Consider the following 23,203-nt stretch of genomic DNA (forward strand, 5'->3'; position numbering starts at 1 on the left):
TCACCTGACTTGAATCCAGTAGAAAATCTATTTAAAGAACAAAAGATCAGAGTTCATAGAAGAGGTTCACAGAACCTTCAAGATGTGAAGTCTATTTGTGTGGAAGAATGGGTCAAAATCACACCTGAGCAATACATGTGACTCATATCGCCATACAGGAGGCATCTTGAAGCTGTCATTAGTAACAAAGGCTTTGTACAAAGAATTAAATAAATTTCAGCAAGTGTGTTCAATACTTTTTTCCCTATGTCATTCCATTTTATTACACATATCTTAATTTCTGTACTTATTTGTTTTGGTTTCTCGGGTTGTTTCCGACATCTGGTGAAAATTTCATGTCGGTAGGACCTGTAGAAATATATTCATTGAGAAATAATAGTGATGTGTTCACTACTTATTTTACTCGCTGTGTATATGAGGGCTGTCAATAAAGTAACGGTCCTTTTTATTTTTTTCAAAAACTATATGGATTTCATTCATATGTTTTTATGTCAGACATGCTTGAACCCTCGTGGGCATGCGTGAGTTTTTCCACGCCTGTCGGTGACGTCATTCGCCTGTGAGCACTCCTTGTGGGAGGAGTCGTCCAGCCCCTCGTCGGAATTCCTTTGTCTGAGAAGTTGCTGAGAGACTGGCGCGTTGTTTGATCAAAATTTTTTCTAAACCTGTGAGACACATCCAAGTGGACACGGTTAGAAAAATTAAGCTGGTTTTCAGTGAAAATTTTAACGGCTGATGAGAGATTTTGAGGTGAGACAGTCGCTTTAAGGACTTTTCACGGTGCGAGACGTCGCTCAGCGCTCTCAGGCGGCGTCATCAGCCTGTTCAAGCTGAAAACCTCCACATTTCAGGCTCTATTGATCCAGGACGTCGTGAGAGAACAGAGAAGTTTCAGAAGAAGTCGGTTTCAGCATTTTATCCGGATATTCCACTGTTAAAGGAGATTTTTTTAATGAAAGACGTGCGGACGGGTCCGCGCGTCGGGACGCAGCCGCCGCGATGCTCCGCCACAGGAAAAACACCTCTGTTGAAAGCCTTAAGGACAAGTTGGAACATGTCCTGCCTGTTAAACAATTTCTCATATACTCACTCCACTGAAAGCCATCAAAAGCCGCCTGGATTTTACAAATGGCTATCAACACGGAGGTGTTTTTCCTGTGCCGCCGCTCCGCGTCGGCTGCGTCCCGACGCGCGGATCCGTCCGCACGTCTTTCATTAAAAAAATCTCCTTTAACAGTGGAATATCCGGATAAAATGCTGAAACCGACTTCTTCTGATCTTCTCTGTTCTCTCATGACGTCCTGGATCAATAGAGCCTGAAATGTGGAGGTTTTCAGCTTGAACAGGCTGACGACGGCGGCTGAGAGCGCTGCGCGACGTCTCGCACCGTGAAAAGTCCTTAAAACGACAGAATCACCTCAAAATCTCTCATCAGCCGTTAAAATTTTCACTGAAAACAGCTTAATTTTTCGAACCGTGTCCACTTCGATGTGTCTCACAGGTTTAGAAAAAATTTTGATCAAACAACGCGCCAGTCTCTCAGCAACTTCTCAGACAAAGGAATTCCGACGAGGGGCTGGATGACTCCTCCCACAAGGAGTGCTCACAGGCGAATGACGTCACCGACAGGCGTGGAAAAACTCACGCATGCGCACGAGGGTTCAAGCATGTCTGACGTAAAAACATATGAATGAAATCCATATAGTTTTTGAAAAAAATAAAAAGGACCGTTACTTTATTGACAGCCCTCGTATGTGTATATCATAGGTGAATGTGTTACTGTAGCATTGGCATACTCTGAGTCACCACTCCCTCCAGGCGGATGACATTGGGGTGGTCAAACTGGGCCATGATGGAAGCTTCAGCCAGGAAGTCCCTCTTCTGTTTGTCAGTGTATCCTGCTTTCAGAGTCTTCAGCGCCACCGGGATGTCCCTTTTTCCTGGCAGTCTCATCCGTCCATAGCACACTTCACCAAACTCGCCTAAACATACAACAGACAGCGTGATCAATTTAACACCGACTGCATTCAGCCAGAAACTATTCCGCTTGCACTGCCCGGGATGTGCTTGTAAATGAGAATGTGTTTTAGTTACTTTGCGAGGTTAGATAAGGGAACAAATCTACTTATAAGCTGTCTGACCACATCTATGTGCAAAAACTCAAAGTAGGCTAATCACCGAACAGCCTCGTTGTCATTAATTCTTATCTTGAGCTCTCAAAAGAACTTCAAGCTTGACTTATATTATTTCTCTTCCTCACTTCAGTATTTTTTTGTGTGTTAAAGGCTGCGGCAGTAATATCTGGCACGTTGTATTGTGCAGCCTACACAGTGTTAGTATTCCCAGGCTGTCTGGGGAGCTTTGATTGACAGTCTCACACAACGCTCTGATTCCTCTCTGCCATCCTCCTCTCTGCTGCACACCGCAGCCTTTACACCGGCCAGTGATTTTAAGTTAGTTCAGCCAATGATTCTCAATATATGTGTGTCTGTTTATGTGTGTGAGTGTGCACCAGCTCGTGGTTTTACCTGAGCCAATGATTTTCTCTATTTTGATCCTGGAAGCTTCAATTTCTCTGGCAAACTCGTGGACCGCCTGGCAGGGGTCCTCGTATGTGTGCGGGTCGATATAGAACCTCGCGTCGGGGAATGACACTAAGATAAACAACATTAGCATTTGGTCACATATCAGAGAATGAGAGCAACTTCACATCTGAGCCCCTGTCAGTGGTGTGTGGAAGGGAAAGTTGATGAAAGAAAAGAAATGATTCGGAGGAAGGAGCAGCAGTAGGGGTGGGAGGTGGTGGGGTGGTGGTAAATATAATCCAGGTTATAAAGCCTCTGTGCTCCTGTAATTACTCACAGCCAGCTGAAATAGTTTGCTCTAAGGATGAACTTTACGACATCTAGATGAAAACGGGACCTGTTGGAGGAAGGCGATCTCAACGATTATGGGTAATAATTGAAGAACGTTGAGCCGAACATACCGTGACCGTTTTGGTAATGCATCTTCTCCTCATCGGAGTCCTGGAAGGCTTTGCTGTATCCACAGTGTCTATACAAACCACACAAATTCAAAGGACAAACACACACATACACACATATATAGAGACATACGGTGGGATGAATAGTGAGACATTTATGCTCCCAGCATCAAACAACATCAAATGGTATAGGAGAATTTGTGGCAAAGTCATTTCTGGGGATATCCTGCTACTAAAATAGCCTGACTCTCCCATGCAGTTATCTTGCAACCACCATAAGAAAAAGAATTTATACATTAACTCTCCATGGCCGAAGCCCTCATATACGACGGCCGAGTACAAGTTTTACTAAATTTTAAATAACTTTTTAATGATATGAGATAGAAACATACTTTTTTTGCTGAAAAGTTAACTCCACAGACTTTTGTGCCAGCCGTCCAACATGCTTGTACTCCTCACAGAAGCTGTGTGATGATGTGCTCAGTGTGAGTGTCCAGTCAGAACTGGTTCACCGTCACATGGTTTTCTAACATCCAATCGTAGGGCAGAGTAGTCTCACATGGTAGGTCAAAGACTGTTAGGAGCGTAAAAGCGTAGCATTGCGCTTATGAATGGGGGGAGGGGTGTTAACAGGGCCTCAAACTGTGAAGATAGGTTGTTTACAGTGCAGGAACACATTCCAAGAGGGCGTCAAACTCCATGGAAGTAAATTTGTGTTGTAAGCCTTTGTGTATAGCAGACAGAAATTGCTTTGAGATGTGGCAATAAAGACAACAAAATGCATAGGCCATTATGTATATTATTTCCAAATGTGCATGTGTTTATTGTTAGAACCTTTATTTTGTACATTATTTTGTGCAAGATGCCAACTACATTTATAAAGTGTCAAAATACTTATTATAGTTTTCTGTGTTTTGAATAAATGTGTGTAAAAATTATTTTCCACTTTATTATTTCCTTTCTTATTTCTGATTGTAAACCTTATTACACTAGAAAACACCACTATAGTATATATATTCTGAAAGTACACGTTGTCCTGAAAAGAGACATACCACTTGATTGTGGGATGCAGGGTGAGCTTTTAACAGCAATAATAAAACATTTATGCCAGGTGAGTGAACTGTCCAAAAAATGCCCTCGGACCCCAGAGGGATAAAAACACACATTTTTAGCTGCCAATATCAAAATGGGCAATATGGAAGGAATACATTGTTTGCGGATGTAGAAATAGGGACACAGAGGAAACAAAAGCCCCTGAAATTTCACAGAAGTCCAAAGCATTTTTTTTTTTTAGGAGAAAACTGTGTTTAAGAGAGATCGACAGGAGGGACCAAAGTCACGGGAAAATATTGGGAAACAGCCGATTATGAAGGAATGTGTTTGAAGTGATCATTTTATCGAAAGGTACATTTTCTTTAGCAAATGTTTCCTTTTGTACCAATTAGTTTCATTTGAATTGAATAACACATGCCATTTATTAGTAAGTAAGTCCCTTCGGCTGCTCCCTTGTTTGCACTCAGGGTCGCCACAGCAAATCCATGGTGGATCTGCATGTTGCCGGATGCCCTTCCTGACGCAACTCCACATTACATGGAGAAATGTGGCAGGGGTGGGATTTGAACCCGGGACCTTTTGCACTGAAACCTAGCGCATTAACCACTAGGCCACCACCATGTATAAAAACAAACAAAAATAAATAAATAACATGATACCCCTGTAGGCCTACAAGTTTTTGTAATCTTTCATTGCCATTGGGCTGAATAAAGCTGGACTCATGATTAGATATGTGTAGATTTGTCCATATTCCAAATGCAATCAGTTTGTCAAGCTGGATGCTTGGTGAGGTGTTTTTTTTTTCCCTGAGCTTCTGCATTTCATGACATTACATATGTTGAAACATCAGACATAATTTTCAACCTTACAAGAATTGTTAATGTTGCTATGATTCAAATACGAACAACAATGGTAAATTGGGCCATTCTGTGGAAGACCATTGCTGTGCGCATATTTGAGTATTATGTCACCTTCAAGATCCCCGAATTCTCCTATTCCTTTATAGCACATGATTAATCAAACAGTTTTTCACAGGTACACTACACGTCTTGGTATCACTGATCAAAGGTCATCAATAATCATATAGGAGTTATTTGACAGTTCAACTGCAGTTCAGTTCAACACTGATTCAAATGAGAAAAAATGAAAACAGCTTGTAATGTAGACATAATAAATGTCAATCACAAGTGCAGACTACCTGGTATTTATTGATTTAAAGTGCCATTATACTGAATCACCACCTGGTTTCACTTTGGTCAACAATTCTCTACCCTAACCCAAAACCCCAACTTTAACACCAGCCTCCAACTCCTTCATTCTGAGAAGTTTAGTCATTGCTGGCAGTTAAAAAAGAATGACAATCAGTGCACAAAAATTATTTTTATTATTAACCAGCTTAACACCAGCCATAACAGCAATGCTTTTACCAAATTCTGCACATACTAATATGTAAATGCAGACCATTTTCAGATATATTATGGCCAATTTTAGATGAATTTCTCTTTTTCATCAAGTTTTGTTGCACTTTCAAGTTTCATCTAAACCTCTGGGTTTTGTTCAGGGCTCAGGTTTGCTGTGGCATACTCTATACAACATAAATACTTGCAAGAAGAAACAGACAGGAAGAGAGGAAAATAGTGTTCTGTGCAAAGTCTGATTAGTATTAATATCCCCGTCACACAAGAGCACGAATGAGCGCGAATGCCCGTACAAATGAAGATTCGAGCCACATTCAGGGCAAATTCGAGCTGTATTCAAACTCCTCTTACAGCATTCTCATAGCAGTCAGCACATTTGTGCAGCTAGAGCACATGCACTGTACACTCATGTTGCACTCATGTTGGAAAACAACTGAACGGCGGTCGAGGCAATTCATGCACAATTCAAAGCATTCGGAGAGTATTCGAGGGACTGTTGGAATTGGTTGAATATGTGGAATCCTGGCTGAATGTCCCGACCGTGCCTGCACGCACCTCCCTGTCACACCAGAGCACGAATGAACCCAAATGCCACACGAATGGACATTGAACAACATTTGGGCAAATCTGAGCTGCATTCGAAATCCTCGCACAGCATTCTTGAGTGCAATCCACACAGTCGGGCACATTAGCACAGCCAGCTCGACTGTAAAGTACATGCACATCACTGTTAAGCTGAATTCGAAGTGGGGAAAGGCCTCTGGTGATTTCATGGCCTCCTGTGCCCCTCCTGCGCCTTTCTGTCTGGTCGTTGTAACAGCTGATTGAAGCCCTGTGTGTGCATAAGGCTAGACCATCCACACACCCTGCTGTACGTGTGTGTGGTCAGAACAGCTGATCGCACTGCAGCACATGCTTGTGCTCATAACAGCACTGCTTGTGCATAAAACTGGAACATCCACACACTACTCTGTGCTCTTAACAGCTGACTGAGGTGCTGCACGTGCGTCAGGTTGGGTCTTCTTATCACCCGCTCTGTGTGTGTGCAAATATCATCTGATTGCTTTATTGCTCATGCATGAACCCATCTGGTCAGCAGGGCATACAGAAATTGCTTTGAGATGTGGCATAAAGACAAAGAAAATGCATATGCCATTTTGCATATATTGTTCAAAATGTGCATTAGTGTTTTTTGTTAGAACCTTTATTTTGTACATTATTTTGTACAAGATGCCAGATTACCTTTATAAAGTGTCAAAATACTTATTATAGTTTGCTGTGTGTTTTGAATAAATATGTGTGAAAATTCTTTCCGCTTTATTTTTTCCTTTCTTATTTTTGATTGTAAACCTTTATTACACCTTTATTACACTTATAAAACATCACTATAGCTGTACATGTGTGTGGTCAGAACAGCTGATCGCACCGCAGCACATGCTTGTGCTCATAACAGCACTGCTTGTGCATAAAACTGGAACATCCACACACCACACTGTGCTCTTAACAGCTGATTGAGGTGCTGCACGTGCGTCAGGTTGGGTCCTCTTATCACCCAATCCATGAACTGAGATGTAAAAAGGTCATGGGTTGGATGCTATTTGACATCTAGCAGTGGGACATGGCTGCTTTTCTGAAGTGCAGACCACATCACTCGCTCTGACATGCCCCTCCCTTTGCTTGCCTTCCACCCTGACCTTCGGTGGCACTGGAGGTGCATTCTGCATATTACTGCTACATTCTGCTGGCAACGTGGGGTTTTGTGCTGTTCTTTTTATTCTTTGGCTTTTTTATTTTATTTTGTTTGTATTTTTGCATGTTTCATGCTGTGTTGTGTCTGCATTTGACCTGCACTCTACATAGTCAACCTGGATTTGGGAGCTGCTGCACTCCAAAAGAGCGCAAAACATTCAGGGTGACTTCGACACACGTTCTGGGCATTCGTACAGCATTCGTACATGACTGTATGAATGTCTGTCCCACAGGAATGCAGCTCAGATTTTGGCTGTTTTTCCCATTCGGGCTGATTCTGTTATGTGTCGGACGCAGCTCGGAGAACCGACCAGCGTTTGAAGGACCCAGTATGAAATAAGCAGAGCACGGTACAAAGGCTAACTGAATTTAATACATAACAGTGATCATAATAATAATAAAAGGTGCGGTCTGGCGTGGTGCGCTCCCAGCAGCGCTAATGGTCCGGAGCCAGAAGCTGTTTCGGACCCAAGGACCCCGCCGACACCCCCCAGGTGGCCGCAACAACCGAGTCTGTGAAAGAAGGAACCATTATGTGAGTCCACACTCTACACACAGAACACTTAAAGGTGTACAAACAGCAAACACTTCCTGGCTTGATTACTGATCAGCTTCCAACCTGCAGGCATGGAACATCCCGTTCACAAATCACCACCGCAGTGGAAGCTGATACATGACTAACATACAGCTCAATACAATAAGGTGTGAGGGACACCACATTTACTGACTGTATAACTGTTAGTCACAAAATCCAACGTACCTCAGGAAGTGTGCTGACGAGCGTGAGACCTCACCCTCTCCTCTTTCACAGACCGTGCATCAAACCTGGACATTCTCAGCGTCCGCTGCTGATGAGATGGCTCCCAAGACGACGATCTCACCCGTCTGGTCACAAGGTCGAGTCTCTGGCAAATGCACACTGTGCACTTCAGTCTTAAATGCCAACATACTCCAATCCCTCCAGATGCACCTCAGCTGTGAGTCCTGACGAGTCGCAGGTGATCAGGGTGAAGTCCTAACAGCCTCAGCAACACAGCCACTCAGTCCCAAATGCACGCCACCTGGGAGGAAACACAAAAGGCAAACAAACCAGCAGCCAGGCCCCCCCAGCCATACAACAGTACCCCACCCTCACGGGAAGCCTCCCGGCGACCACACACACCTGGCCCAGGAGAAAACACCCCCCTCCAGGGACCATGGCTGGAAACCACGTCCGCGTTAGTCCTCCAACAGACTGGTTGAACTGGCTGCATCTTTGCCTTTGTTTCTGACAGTCTTAGCACAGGTGTGGCCAGGAGTTCCTACACCTGTGCGGTCAGCCTTTAACCAAACGTGTGATTAGTCAAAAACAAAACAACCAAAACATCCCCCCCCCTCCCCCCCAGAGGACCGTTCCATCAAACCCCAGGGAAGGGGAGAAAAGAAAAACAACCCACATGTAAACACACAAACAAAAATGCCAAAAGACCCCCCCCTCCTCCCCCCCAAACGACACGCAGGGACCAACACCCCCCCAGAGGGCCACCCGCCAGGTCCAGGAGTAATAACCACGGCCGAGGTCCCTCTGGGATCCACCGTCACCCACGGGGACTACCAGCGCCCCCCAGAGGACCACTCGTCAACCCCAGGAGACGCCTCCCCACACGACCAATGGACCCAGCCCCGGCCGCCCACGGCTAGATGGACCCAACGCCTTTCCCCCCCAGAGGACACCACAGTCAAACCCTGAGGGTGGAAACTGGGGGAGGAAAAACAAAACAAAAACCCCAAACCCCCCCCCCCCCCCCCTCCCGGGTGCAGAGGCCACCTGGGAAACGCCCAGCACAACCTAACTGCACCCCTCCAGCAATGCCGACACTACGGCACCCCCCGGCTGGAGTCAGAGGAGAAGAGAGGGCATAACAAAAAACAAAGAGAAAAAACAACCCAAATACCACCCCATCACCCCCCAGGGGACCGTTCCATCTAACCCCGGGGAGGGGGGAAACAAAAAGAAACAAAGAAAAAAAAAACAGACCAACACACAGTTATTTGGGTCCCCGTCTTTCCTTTTCTTTTTCTTTTTTTGTGTAGCAAAGGCTGCAGGATCACACCCCCAGACAAACAGTGGACAACAAAAAACAAAAACCCACTCAAAAAACACCCACACAAAATGAACCAACACAAAACAAATCAGTGAGTTATACCGTCAAGCTCAACCACATGGAACACACCTGTTCCTACTCAAGAGCTTGACGGTACCGTGATTCAGTCACCACAAGGGGGAACCAGAGTGCTAAAAAATGAAAAACCCCCTTTGGTGACAAAAAACAAACGAGCTGCATCCTCGTGCGCAGCTGTGTGCAACACAACCAAAATGTGCTCAACTAAATAACGCCGGAGCTGAAACAACAGACGCAGTAGTTACCTTTTATCCGGGGAAACGGGGCTACGACTGTAGCACAGGAAGCCCAGCAACCCGTGCTAACAGAGCTCCGCTGTGCGCGTGAACCCATTACAAACGCACTCTTGCAGCTCCCGTTTAAACCTCTTATCCAGTCGGAGTGTGACGCGAAGCTGTCGCCAGTCACACTCCACCACGACCCACGGATAAGGCACAAACACAGGACACGGCTGCAAGAGAGCACAAATTAGTATCTAGTAATGGGTTCTCAAACACGCACCTTCCGGGCGGAGAGCCCCGCAACTGATCCGGATAACCACTGAACGTCTGCTGCCGCCTTCCCGGCGCGTTACCGTCTCTGCTACCGCTGGGTCCGTGATGTTTGGCCAGAGACTACTGTTATGTGTCGGACGCAGCTCGGAGAACCGACCAGCGTTTGAAGGACCCAGTATGAAATAAGCAGAGCACGGTACAAAGGCTAACTGAATTTAATACATAACAGTGATCATAATAATAATAAAAGGTGCGGTCTGGCGTGGTGCGCTCCCAGCAGCGCTAATGGTCCGGAGCCAGAAGCTGTTTCGGACCCAAGGACCCCGCCGACACCCCCCAGGTGGCCGCAACAACCGAGTCTGTGAAAGAAGGAACCATTATGTGAGTCCACACTCTACACACAGAACACTTAAAGGTGTACAAACAGCAAACACTTCCTGGCTTGATTACTGATCAGCTTCCAACCTGCAGGCATGGAACATCCCGTTCACAAATCACCACCGCAGTGGAAGCTGATACATGACTAACATACAGCCAATACAATAAGGTGTGAGGGACACCACATTTACTGACTGTATAACTGTTAGTCACAAAATCCAACGTACCTCAGGAAGTGTGCTGACGAGCGTGAGACCTCACCCTCTCCTCTTTCACAGACCGTGCATCAAACCTGGACATTCTCAGCGTCCGCTGCTGATGAGATGGCTCCCAAGACGACGATCTCACCCGTCTGGTCACAAGGTCGAGTCTCTGGCAAATGCACACTGTGCACTTCAGTCTTAAATGCCAACATACTCCAATCCCTCCAGATGCACCTCAGCTGTGAGTCCTGACGAGTCGCAGGTGATCAGGGTGAAGTCCTAACAGCCTCAGCAACACAGCCACTCAGTCCCAAATGCACGCCACCTGGGAGGAAACACAAAAGGCAAACAAACCAGCAGCCAGGCCCCCCCAGCCATACAACAGATTCATGCTTCATTCATGCTCATTCATGCTAAATGTGACAGGGTCCTAACTAATGTCATAACTGTAGATATGGAGAAAGTTATGTTGGTCACAAAATAAAAGCTACAGTACTTCATGAAGAAGGAGGGTCTGAGAATTTTTTGAGAGTGCCCTGGGACAGGCTTAAGAATACCGGGTTTTGAATCTGGGCTCTGGTTTTAGATGTTTGTCAATCAAGACAAAACAGTTTTAGGCTGATCCCCTTTTTGAGAATTGACTTGTATGAAGTCTTTGGAGAGAAGCACCGCCAAATGAACAGGAGGCTGATTTTAATGGCTGTATGTCATTTTAAAAGGTTTCTTTACATGTAATGAGATTAACATGCACACATTTGGCTCTGCAGTGATTCTCTCCATGTTACCAGACACTTCTCATGACATTTCCACCAGTTTACTGAGTGTTTGTACCTTGCCGTGTACCGTTAGTACATAATGAAGCTGTTTAGCTTGAGACAATGTTTGTGTTCTAAATCAATACTGCACCAATTAAAATAGCTTTGCACTGAGTGAAAAAGATGAAGAAAAAACATGTAAAATTAGAGCCCAGGTTGAAAAATACCACAGTCCTGTAAATCCTAACTTTTTTCTGCCTCATTATAAATTTGGCATTTGGTTACCACCAGGTGCACTGGGTTGCCACAGTGGCTCCGTTAGCGCTCCCGAGAGCTCTTCCTGATGTAACTGCTGTTCTATGTGGAGAAACATGTGCAGCTCCTGGTGTTCCTCAGGGATCCCCGAGCCATATACTAATCAGGACTCTACTTAATGTCTGAGATCTGCCAGGATTAGGTGTGCGCAGAGCAGCATGGCAGGTTTTGCTTCATTCTAATTTTCCAAGTCAATTTAAACCAAGGTGCAATTTTCCACCATGCAGTAAAAGATTGCAAGTGAAGAACTTCACTGGGCTGGTTGGGAAAGAAAATAGTTTATATCTATATACCTTCTGTCATGAAATTTCACATCTTTTTAAGAAAATCATTTTTTTATTCCACCATTCCACCTGCATAAATTGTGATACAACAGAAAAATGCTTTACTATACACAGCTTCTCCAGTCACAGCTACAGAAGCCTGTAATCCTTCAGAGTTGTCATGGGTGTCTTACTTCACTTTTCTTCTTTTTGCATGGCCAGTCATGTTTTATTTTCTTGTTTGGAACTGCCTCCTCCTGATATATTTATGACACAATACCATACTATACCTCTCCAGGAACCATCACCTTATTGTGGTGGAGAGGTTTCTGTGCTGCTATGAACCTGAGAGCAGTGTCATCTGGAGCCTTTGTGCCCCTGGTAGGGTCTCCCATGGCAAATTGGTGTCAGGCAAGAGGGCAGACTAAGAATGTTTTACAAGACACCATGACAAAATAAGGCAAAGGAAATGTGACCTGGCTTGGAGGAAGCCTGAGCCCCCATCTGGAGCCAGGCCAGGAGACAGGGCATGTAAGTGAGCACCTGGTGGTTGGGCTTGCCACGGAGCCCAGCTCGGCACAGCCCGAAAAGGCAATATGGACCTTCCATCTCCCCTGTAGGCTCACCACCCGCAGGGGGAACCACTGGTGTCGGGTGTGCTTGGGTGGCAGTGAAAGTCGAGGGCCTCGGCGGACCAGACCCTGGCGGGAAGGGCTAACTCTGCAGGTGTGGATCATCACCACGCATTGGGGGAAGGAGCCGGAGCTTGTGCGGGAGGTGGAGATTACCAGTTAGATCTGGTGGGCCTCACTTCCACGCACAGCCTCGGCTCCTGAAATATTCTCCTTGAAAGGGGTTGGACCTTATCCTTCTCTGGAGTTGCCCAGGATATGAGGCGGTGGGTGGGTATCGGATTACTCACAAGTTCCCATCTGAGTGCCGCTATGTTGGAGTTTACCCCGGTAGATGAGGGGTCACCTTCCTGTGCTTTTCGGTGGAAGGATGCTCTAACTGTTGTTTGTGCATATACAAGTACACTGAACAGCAGTTTGGAGTATTCGGCCTTCTTGGAGTCCATGAATAGAGTCCTATATAGATCTTCAACTCACACCTCCAGTGGAGTTTTTTCGAGCATCTCTGTGGAGGTTGGACGCATTGAACCAGAATGGGCAATGTTCAAAGCTTCCATTGCTGAAGCAGCAACAGAAAGCTGTGGCCTGAAGGGCTTAGGTGCCTCAAAGGGTGGCAACCCTCAAACACTGTAGTGGACACCAGTGGTCAGGCAAGCCGTCCAACTGAAGAAGGAGTCCTTCTAGGATATGTTATATTGGGGGACTCTGGAGGCAGCTGCAAGGGCCTGAAGGGTGGCAGCCTCTGCTGTGGGGGAGGCAAGGCAGCGGGTGTGGGAGGAGTTTGGAGTACCCATGGAGAAGGACTTTCGGTCGGCACCAAGGTGCTTCTGGAGGGCCGTGAGTCACCTCAGGAGGGGAAAATGGGGAACCATTCAAGCTCTCAACAGTAACTATGGATGACCTCAAATGAGGATGTAATCCGGTGCTGGAAGGAACACTTTGAGGAACTCTTGCATCACACTGGAGCGCTCTCTATAGTAGGGGGAGAGCTGGAAGCTGATGGTGGATTATCATCACTTTCCCTGGTGGAAGTCACTGAGTTAGTCAAACAGCTCTGCAGTGGCAAAGCCCAGGGAGTTGATGACATCTGTCCAGAAACGATGAAGGCTCTGGGTGTGGAGAGAATGTCTTGGATGAGATGTCTCTTCAACATTGCGTTGAGGTCTGGGACAGTGTCTAAGAAGTGGCAAACTAGGTATCAGGTTGCGTGGACAGAGACGTCTGGACACAAATGCAGGACTCAAACTCACACCTCTGAACTTTAAGATTGTTTACTGGTTGGTGAAGCAGGGTCCAGTACACAAAAAAGCAGTCCATGATCAGCAAACAAATTAGTAACATCAGGCGATAAGGCGTGGTCACAAAAACAGGCAGGTGGTCAAAAAACACAACATGGCAAGCAGGACTAGGAACAAACATAAACAGAGCTGGCATAGAGCACAACGATCTGGTGGAGAACTAGTGCAACCAGTGAAGCGTATATAGACCCTGGTGATGAGCTACAGATTAGAAACAGGTGTGTGGACAGCTCCAGAACAGGGTGTTGTCCAGACAGTGTGCACCACCCACCACCAAGCACGAAGAGAGACAGACAAGAGAGATAGGGACAGACAAAGCCCAAGCAGGAAAAAACCCAGCAAGAGAAATCACACACTGAAAAACCATCAAAACAAAACTAACAGAACTAAACAGAGCAAAACATGATGCAAAAGTCCAGAACGTGACACTAGGGTGGTGGTCCCCATATTTAAAAAAGGGGACCAGAAAGTGTGTGCCAATTACAGGGGCATCACATTACTCAGCCTCCCTGGTAAAGTCTACTCTAGGGTGCTGGAAAGGAGCGTTTGGCCGATAGTCGAACCTCTGATTAAAGAGGAATAATGCAGGTTCCATCCTGGTCCGACCAGCTCTTCATTCTCACAAGGATCCTGGAGGGTGCTTGGGACTATGCCCATCCAGTCTATGTGTTTTGTGGACCTGGAGAAGCCATATGATGGGGTACCCCGGGAGATATTGTGGGAGGTGCTGCGGAAGTATGGAGTGAGGGGGGTCCCTTGTCAGGGCCATCCAATCTCTGTGCTTACAAAGCGAGAGCTGTGTTTGCGTGCTCGGCAGTAAGTCTGACACATTTCTGGTGGAGGTTGGCCTCGGCCAGAGCTGGGCCTTATCACCAATCTTGTTTGTAATATTCATGGACAGGATATCAGGGCATAGTAGGGGTCGAGGAGGGTTTCCACTTTGGTGGGCTCAGGGTCTCATCACTGCTTTTTGCAGATGATGTGGTCCTGTTGGCTTCATTGGCCTGTGACCTTCAATACTCGCTGGATCAGTTTTCAGCGAAGTGTGAAATAGCTGGGATGAGGATCAGCAACTCTACATCTGAGGCCATAGTTCACAGCAGGAAACCGATGGATTGCCCACTCTGGGTAGGGAATACAGTCTTTCCCCAAGTGAAAGAGTTCAAGTACCTTGGGGTCTTTTTCACGAGTAAGGGGACAATGGAGTCTGATATTGGCCAGAGAATCTGAATAGCAGAGTCACTGCTGTATTCAACTTTACTGTACGGTTGTGACAAAAAGGGATCTGAGCCAAAAGGCGAAGCTCTCGATCTACTGGTCAATTTTTGTTCCTACTCTCATCTATGGTCATGAGGGTTGGGTCATGACCAAAAGAACTAGAACACAGGTACAAGCGGCCAAAATTGGTTTCCTTTGGTGGGTGGCTGGTGTTTCCCTTAGAGATATGCTGAGAAGCTCGGTCATCTGTGTGGAGGTCAGAGGAGAACCGCTGCTCCTTCAAGTTGACAGGGGCCAGCTGAGGTGGTTTGGGCATAAGGTAAGGATACCTCCTGGGCACCTCCCTGGGAAGGTTTTCCAGGCACGTCCATTTGGGAGGAGACCCCAGGGAATACCCAGGATGAGGAATGATTATATTGTATCTCCACAATGGCTTGGGAACGCCTCGGGATCCACCAGTCAGAGGTGGTCAATGTGGCCCAGGAAAGGGAAGGCTGGGCTCCCCTGTTTGGAACTGTTGCCCCATGACCCGATCCCAGATAAGTGGTTAAAGATGAGTGATGAGTGTGACTATACTACAACCCCAGTTCCAATGAAGTTGGGACGTTGTGTAAAATGTAAATAAATACAGAATACAATGATTTGCAAATCCTCTTCAACCTATATTCAATTGAATACACCACAAATCCAATCCAATCCAATCCACTTTATTTATATAGCACATTTAAACAACAGAACAGTTTCCAAAGTGCTGCACATAAAAATGATTATACAAACTAAACAAAACAATAAACCAACTCAGATACTAATAAATAAACATAAAAACAATAAAAGAATAAATAAATAAAACACTGGGCCAAAGACAACAGAGGACCATACAACTCATGCAGAGCTAAAAGCCAGAGAATAAAAGTGGGTCTTCAGACGAGACTTAAAACACTCCACTGTGGGGGCTGTTCGAATGTGGAGAGGCAGAGCGTTCCAGAGTCTGGGCCCAGCCACAGAGAAGGCCCTGTTCACAAAGACAAGATATTTAATGTTCAAACTGATAAAAACTTAAAATTAGGGGAGGTGATGGTCTAAGGTGTTGGGCTAGAGTCCAGAAGATCATGGGTTCAAATCCCTGCCTGACTGGAAAATCACTAAGGGCTCCTGGGCAAGGCCTTTAATCCCCTATTGCTCCCGGTGTGTAGTGAGCGCCTTGTATGGCAGCATCCTGACATGGGGGTGAATGTGAGGCATAATTGTAAAGTGTCTGATGCAGATAGAAAAGCGCTATATAAACGCAGTCCATTTACCATTTACCATTAATAAACTTTACTGTTTTTGTGCAAATATTTGCTAATTTTGAAATGGATGCCTGCAACATGTTTCAAAAAAGCTGTGACAGTGGTATGTTTACCACTGTGTTACATCACCTTTCATTCTACAACAATCAATAAGCGTTTGGGAACTGAGGACACTAATTGTTGAAGCTTTGCAGGTGGAATTATTTCCCATTCTTGCTTGATGCACGACTTCAGTTGTTCAACAGTCCGGGGTCTCTGTTGTCGTATTTTGTGCTTCATAATGCACAACACATTTTCAATGAGGTCTAGACTTCAGGCAGGTCTAGTACCTGCACTCTTTTACTACAAAGCCAAGCTGTTGGAAGATGTGCAGAATGTGGCTTGGCATTGTCTTGCTGAAATAAGCAGGGACGTCCCTGAAAAAGACATTGCTTGGATGGCAGCATGTGTTGCTCCAAAACCTGGATGTACCTTTCAGCATTGACTACTAACACACCCTCATACCATCGTAGATGCTGGGTTTTGAACTTTGAGGTGGTACCAATCTGGATGGTCTTTTTCCTCTTTTGTCCGGATGACACGATGTCCGTGATTTCCAAAAATAATTTGAAACGTGGACTTATCAGACCACAGCACATTTTTCCACTTTGCGTCTGTCCATTTCAAATGAGCTCGGGCCCAGAAAAAGTGGTGGCGTTTCTGGATGTATGGCTTTCGCTTTACATGGTAGAGTTTTAACTTGGACTTGTAGATGTAGCAATGAACTGTGTTAACTGATAATGGTTTTCTGAAGTATTCCTGAACCCACGTGGTAAGATCCTTTACACAATGATGTCAGTTTTTTATGCAGTGCCGCCTGAGGGATCGAAGGTCACGGGCATTCAATGTTGGTTTTTGGCCTTGCCGCTTATGTGTAGAACGTTCTCCAGATTCTCTGAACCTTCTGATTATATTATGGACTGTAGATGATGGATCACTAAATTAATTGCAATTGAACATTGAAAAATATTGTTCTTAAACTGTTGGACTATTTTTTTTCATGTAGTTGTTCACAAAGTGGTGATCCTCACCCGATCTTTGCTTGTCAACAGCTGAGACTTTTGGGGATGCTTCTTTTATATCCAATCATGACACTCACAATTAGTGTCGTCCATTCCCAAGCGCTTATTGAGTGTTGTTAGAAGGAAAGGTGATGTAACACAGTGGTAAACATACCACTGTCCCAGCTTTTTTTAAATGTGTTGCAGGCATCCATTTCAAAATGAGCAAATATTTGCACAAAAACAATAAAGTTTATCAGTTTCAACATTAAATATCTTGTCTTTCTGGTGTATTCAATTAAATATACAGTAGGTTGAAGAGGATTTGCAAATCATTGTATTCTGTTTTTATTTACATTTCACACAATGTCCCAACTTCACTGGAATTGGGGTTGTATGTTTATTTCTCAAAAAGAAGCCAGAAACAAGCCCCGAGGCTCATTGCGGCTAGTGATTATCCATTGGGTACGTAGTGTGAAACAGATGAGAGTTTACACCTCCCCCTGGTGGAATGGAAGTCTATGGTAGGTTACTTAAACATGTAAGGTTGGAATCCATTTACAACTGGGTGAAATGAGAATGCAGATGAATGTCTTCAATTTATTCTATTTCTCAAGGACTGATGTCCAAGACCAAAGTCCAAGACATATTCAGTGACTTAAAGATGTTTATATATCCATCCCCTAACTTGTATAAAGGCAAGTGTCTGTAGAATCATCTGTTAATACAAATCATCTGTGATGATTTGTATTAACATTAATCCTTGTATTTAGTTTGTTCATTCACTTATGGGCTATGAAAATGGAAGGACTCTATAAAAATGGCTGTAATTCCTAAATAGTTAATGCAACATTTTTGTTAAACCTCTTGAATTAAAGCTGAACATCAACACAGCAATCATATAATCACTGTTTCATTTCAACTCCATTGTGGTGGTGTAGAGAAGCAAAAGTCAAAAAAAATTCTGTCCAGTTACTTATGGACCGGACTGGATATGTATATGCCCCAGTCAAACTTGTGTAGTTGCCATAGCAATGTTGAACACCTTTAAACAATTTAATATGGATTTTTCCTCAAGCTGAACTGAAACGAACTGCAGTTGAAAGTATGAATTAATGAAGAGCAATAAATTAAATTATTCTGTGTAGTACTACAAAGACGTAAGTTAAAGACATCAAAAGTGGGAAGGGAGTAGCACATGAGATAAGTAGGATAAGTTGGCTTGCAAGCTTCTGGACATGAATCAATATAATTAAATTCATCATGATGTGGAAATCATGATTTAAGAAAATAGCAAAATAAGACAGTGAAAAGACGGATGAGAGAAGTTTGCACTCCTCTTTCCTTCATCAGCATTACTAATGGAGAAGCATGCATATTATTATATAGTATATAGAGCTCAACAGTGTTGGCTTGTAAAAATCGCATTCATATTATCCGTAGGGATTAAGATTGTGGGTTAAAAAAGTGTAACTATGGACTCACTAAGAGCTACGATGTTGTGCACTAATGGTATGTGGTTCTGTTGAAGACACAAGTCTGTATGATATTAACCTTATTTGAATAATAATGTGTTTTGTTTGCAATGTCACCAAAAGAACTACATTACCCACAATCCCAAATAGAAATGGTGACATCACTGATGGACGGACATCACTGTTATGAGGAAAATGCTTTTTTGTTTTGTTTTTAAACCCAGGTAAGCACAGTGTAAACAGATGGTGATGCACTCAGACCTAGGCAGCAAACCTGGGGCAACAGAGCGTTTTCCATCGCTATCCCTTCCCTCTAGAACACTCCACCAAGACTGTACTCTATACTCATTCTAATACTAATTCTAATTCTAATTCTAATTCTATACTCACTTTTCAAAATGCACCCCTCAAATCTGCCTTTAATCTTTTTTATACTTTAAAAAAGTGTGTTTGTTTTATATGTATTTCAAAGTGCAGTGGTGTATTTTAAAATGTGCTACATGAAAAACTAGAGCACTGCACTCATAGAGCACATAGCCCCGCCAACACTTAGTTGACAATTCCACAAAATTTTACCTTCAAAAAAACTTTTAAAGTCAAAGTCCTGTTAGAAGTGACTTTTCATTGGCTAAATTAGATCAAACCAAATTTTAGGAGTATGTATTTTGTTCATGTACTTGAAGGTTGAAGGTTTTTTGATTTTGTCAGGGTTTTTTTTTTTTTTTTACTTTTTGGGTTTTTGAATTCTTTTTCGAAGATTTTCACAGAACATTGGTTATCTCAATTTGTCATTGCTTTTTGACACTTGGTTTCTGATTGATAACTGGAAGACAGACAAACAGGCATAAAATTGGAACGTCCATCTAATTTTGGTGATGTAGCTAAATCCATAACAGAAAAATGAGAGCAACTGAGGCACTTTTGATTGAGATATAATGCAAAATGTACATCAAATGGGCTTTGCAATATTACATTGAAATGTCTACAAAATCCACAATCTGGATCAGATCTGGATCAAACGTTGTTAGATGACAGTGAGTGCGAATCTGCACCTCACTATCAAATATGAGAGTAATTGGGGCATGTTTGATTAAGGTATAATGTAAAACAGTCATTAAAAGGGATTTCAATGTTAAATTGAAATGACTACAAAATCTGTAATCTGGATCAGATCCAGATCAAACTGTCAGTCAAAAAGGGATACACAGTCAATTTTGCATAGTAAAATATACTCTGCCAGGACTACATTTGGTCCCAGTCCAAATAGAATTATACGGTATACGGTACGGTAAGGTTTATGTCCACATTCGACCTGTACTCTCGGTAGTTGAGTAAAATTTACTCTGCTGGGATAACATTTGTTCCCACTCCAAATAGAGTTAAAGATACTCTGTCACAGTGCTAAATCACCTCTATCACAGTGTAAAATTAACTCTGTCATGCTATGAATGACTCTTATTGGAGTTGGAAATTTTGATTTGACAAGATGGTACAGCTGATTTCATTCTACAATAGAATGTATTTAACTCTATTTGGACAGGGAACAAATGTTATCCCAGCAGAGGATATTTTACTCTGCAAAATTTACTGTGTACAGCCCTACATAACATTATGAACTTTGAAAGAAACTTGATTTTTTTGACAAAGTTATGATTTTTTGAAAATTCCTTCAATGTTAAAGATAGGGACTTTTTCCAATTTTCCAAGATTTGTCCTGACTTTGCCCTTCGATCAGTTCTTGCCTATCAGGATATGAATCTTCAGTAAAAAACAAAACAAACAAACAAAAAAAACTTCATAACAATATGTGAAACATTGTGGGCTCCAGGCTCTTCACAAACAGACAAACAAACAAACAAACAGGGGCGAAAACATAACCTTCTCCAACTTTGCTGGTGGAGGTAAAAATGTGTTATTGTTATTAGAAGGACATGGTAAATGGTATGAGCTCTAAGGGCATGTGGCAGAACAACATTCGAACAGCCAGAAATTCCTTTGTGAGTGAATGAGGAATCAGCTGACAGATGATACTGTTGTGAGGTAAATGCTACACCAGCACTGGTGGATGCCTGAGTGATGACTGCAGTCAGGAACGAAGCACTGTACGGTATCCATCATGCTATACAAAACTATTATTATATGCTATTAGTGAGTCCCTTCGGCTGCTCCTTTGTTTGCACTCAGGGTCGCCACAGAAAATCCAAGCAGGATCTGCATGTTGAATTGGCACAAGTTTTACATTACACATTACATGGAGGAATGTGGCGTTAGTGGGGTTTGAACTGGGAACCTTTTGCACAGAAACCAAATGCATTCATTATTAACCATATAAACACTAAGATAATGAAAAGGATAAGAAGATCGGGAAGGCTGAAAGTCATTCACTATGATCTCTAGGATTTGCAGTGAATTGTGGGATGAGTAGTTCCTTTACCCTTATAAGTAATTATGTGCACAGTCTTGTACCTTTACTGTTACTTTTTTCCTTTATTTATTTCTTTGTTAAATAAAAACTTTTTATGTTCATGATTTATCTTGTAGCCGATCAACTTGGTTTAAGTCATTCACTATAGTCTCTAAGATTTGCAGTGCATGGTGGGATGAATACGTAGTTCCTTTACCCTTATATGTAAATTATGTGCACCGTCTTGTACCTTTACCGTTACTTTTTCCTTTATTTATTTATTTGCTAAATAAAAACTTTTCATGTTCATAATTTATCTTGTAGCTGATCAGCTTGGTTCAAGTCATTCACTATAGTCTCTAAGATTTGCAGTGCATGGTGGGATGAATACGTAGTTCCTTTACCCTTAAATGTAATTATGTGCACAGTCTTGTACCTTTATCATTACTTTTTTTATTTATTTATTTGCTAAATAAAAGCTTTTTATGTTCATGATTTATCTTGTAGCTGATCAGCTTGGTTCAAGTCTAAAAACACTTTATATTTTCTGAAATACCACTTGGAAAAAATAAATGGGATTTTTACTTCGGGAACCAGAACCCTTAAAAAAGTGGGAAGTCACTGTGGAGCTCTTTGGGACACAAATCAAAGTGCAAATCATCATGAAGTTATTTGAGCTTGTTCACACTGGCTTAAATGAGATCTTTTAATTTTTAAAGAATATTTTAGGCATACATATATAGGAGTGAATTCTTTGAATTTTACGTACTTGCAGCCAACACTACATTAGTTAAGAATATTAAAAAGCATGAAGAAATACAGCACACTAGGGTTTGATAACAAGCAACATTACACAAAGAGAAGCAAGGTAGTGTAAGAAAGTGTTCCACACACAGCAGCGATGGGTAGTGTGGTAAAGTGTAGCCTTGCCGTTTCCTGCAGATGACGACAGCCAGAAAGGTGATAAGGCCCGACACCAGGGCCATACAGATCCAGATGATGGTCATGGTGTTGTAGCGCAGGGGAGCTGCAAAACACACACAAACATCATGTATCTGAGACATCACAGTCTGCACACACTCTAGAACTGAGACTGCAGGTAGAGTGTGAAGATAAATAAGAAACCGTCATTTCATTAAAGAGAACCACCATTGTAATTACTTCTTGTTTGCAATTCAAATGTTTTACTTTCATTAAAGGTTAGGCACTTTCAGCGTTGTTAAATGATTTCAATCAGGAAATGGTGTGAATGCCAAGTCATGATCGAGTTTCAAGCCATTTTATTAACTCAGACATATTTGAAGTTCGATTTTTAAAATTTTTACAATTTTTAAAATCATTATAACTGTTTCAACAATTAATACATTTTATAGACTGTAAAAACAATCTGAAAATGCTGTTGCTTTTACAGAAACAAAACTGGTTGCTGTGGTTGCTTGAATAATTCTGTAAAAATACATAAAAATATGGAAATACATTTAAAGAAAATACTATTAATTTTACAATATAAAACTGGGATAATCTGCAAAAAGTTAATAAATCTAGAATTAGATAAAGACCAGGGCCGTATATAGGAATATGAAAGGGGGGGTTCAAATCCTTGACTTGGGGGTCCAGTGGGCTGCAGGGCCCCTGGTGGGGTTGAGGGGCAACACCCTTCTGGGGGGCTCAGGGGGGCAAAGCTCCCCGAAGCAGAAGCCTTTTGAGGATTTCGAGGGGTAAAAAGCTACATAAATTTCATTTGAAACCCAAAATGTATCATTTTAGGAGATACATTTTTATATACAAATAGTCCTTACTTGGGATTGGATCAGTTGCCATAAGAACCATCCAGGAAGAACCAAGATAACATTAATGCAAACTTTATACCAGCCTGAAAAAACTCATGCATGCGCACGAAGGTTTAAGCTTGTCTGATGCAAGCGCACATGATTCAAATCCATATAGTTTTTGCAAAAAATAAAAAGGTTGGATAGTTTTCTAACAGACCTCGTATTTAGTGGTATTAATATTCGCATTTACATTATGAATATGTACGTATATGTACGTTATGTATTAAAATAGCGGTATTTAA

At 43.0% G+C, this 23,203-nt stretch overlaps 1 protein-coding gene across 1 annotated transcript in view; it reads right to left on the bottom strand.

The window, feature by feature from the left end:
* epha8 (eph receptor A8) overlaps positions 1 to 23,203 on the bottom strand; it is a 517,518-nt gene that overhangs the window by 46,010 nt on the left and 448,305 nt on the right. The window contains exons 11-14 of the mRNA XM_034167384.1: positions 22,024 to 22,156; positions 2,987 to 3,054; positions 2,529 to 2,654; positions 1,797 to 1,982 (exon numbers count right to left, since the gene is read on the bottom strand). Of these exons, the coding sequence (XP_034023275.1) occupies positions 1,797 to 1,982; positions 2,529 to 2,654; positions 2,987 to 3,054; positions 22,024 to 22,156 (513 nt within the window). The remainder of the gene's footprint in view (positions 1 to 1,796; positions 1,983 to 2,528; positions 2,655 to 2,986; positions 3,055 to 22,023; positions 22,157 to 23,203) is intronic.

This window comes from Thalassophryne amazonica, chromosome 3 (assembly GCF_902500255.1).
Source record: "Thalassophryne amazonica chromosome 3, fThaAma1.1, whole genome shotgun sequence".
Lineage (NCBI taxonomy): Eukaryota > Metazoa > Chordata > Actinopteri > Batrachoidiformes > Batrachoididae > Thalassophryne > Thalassophryne amazonica.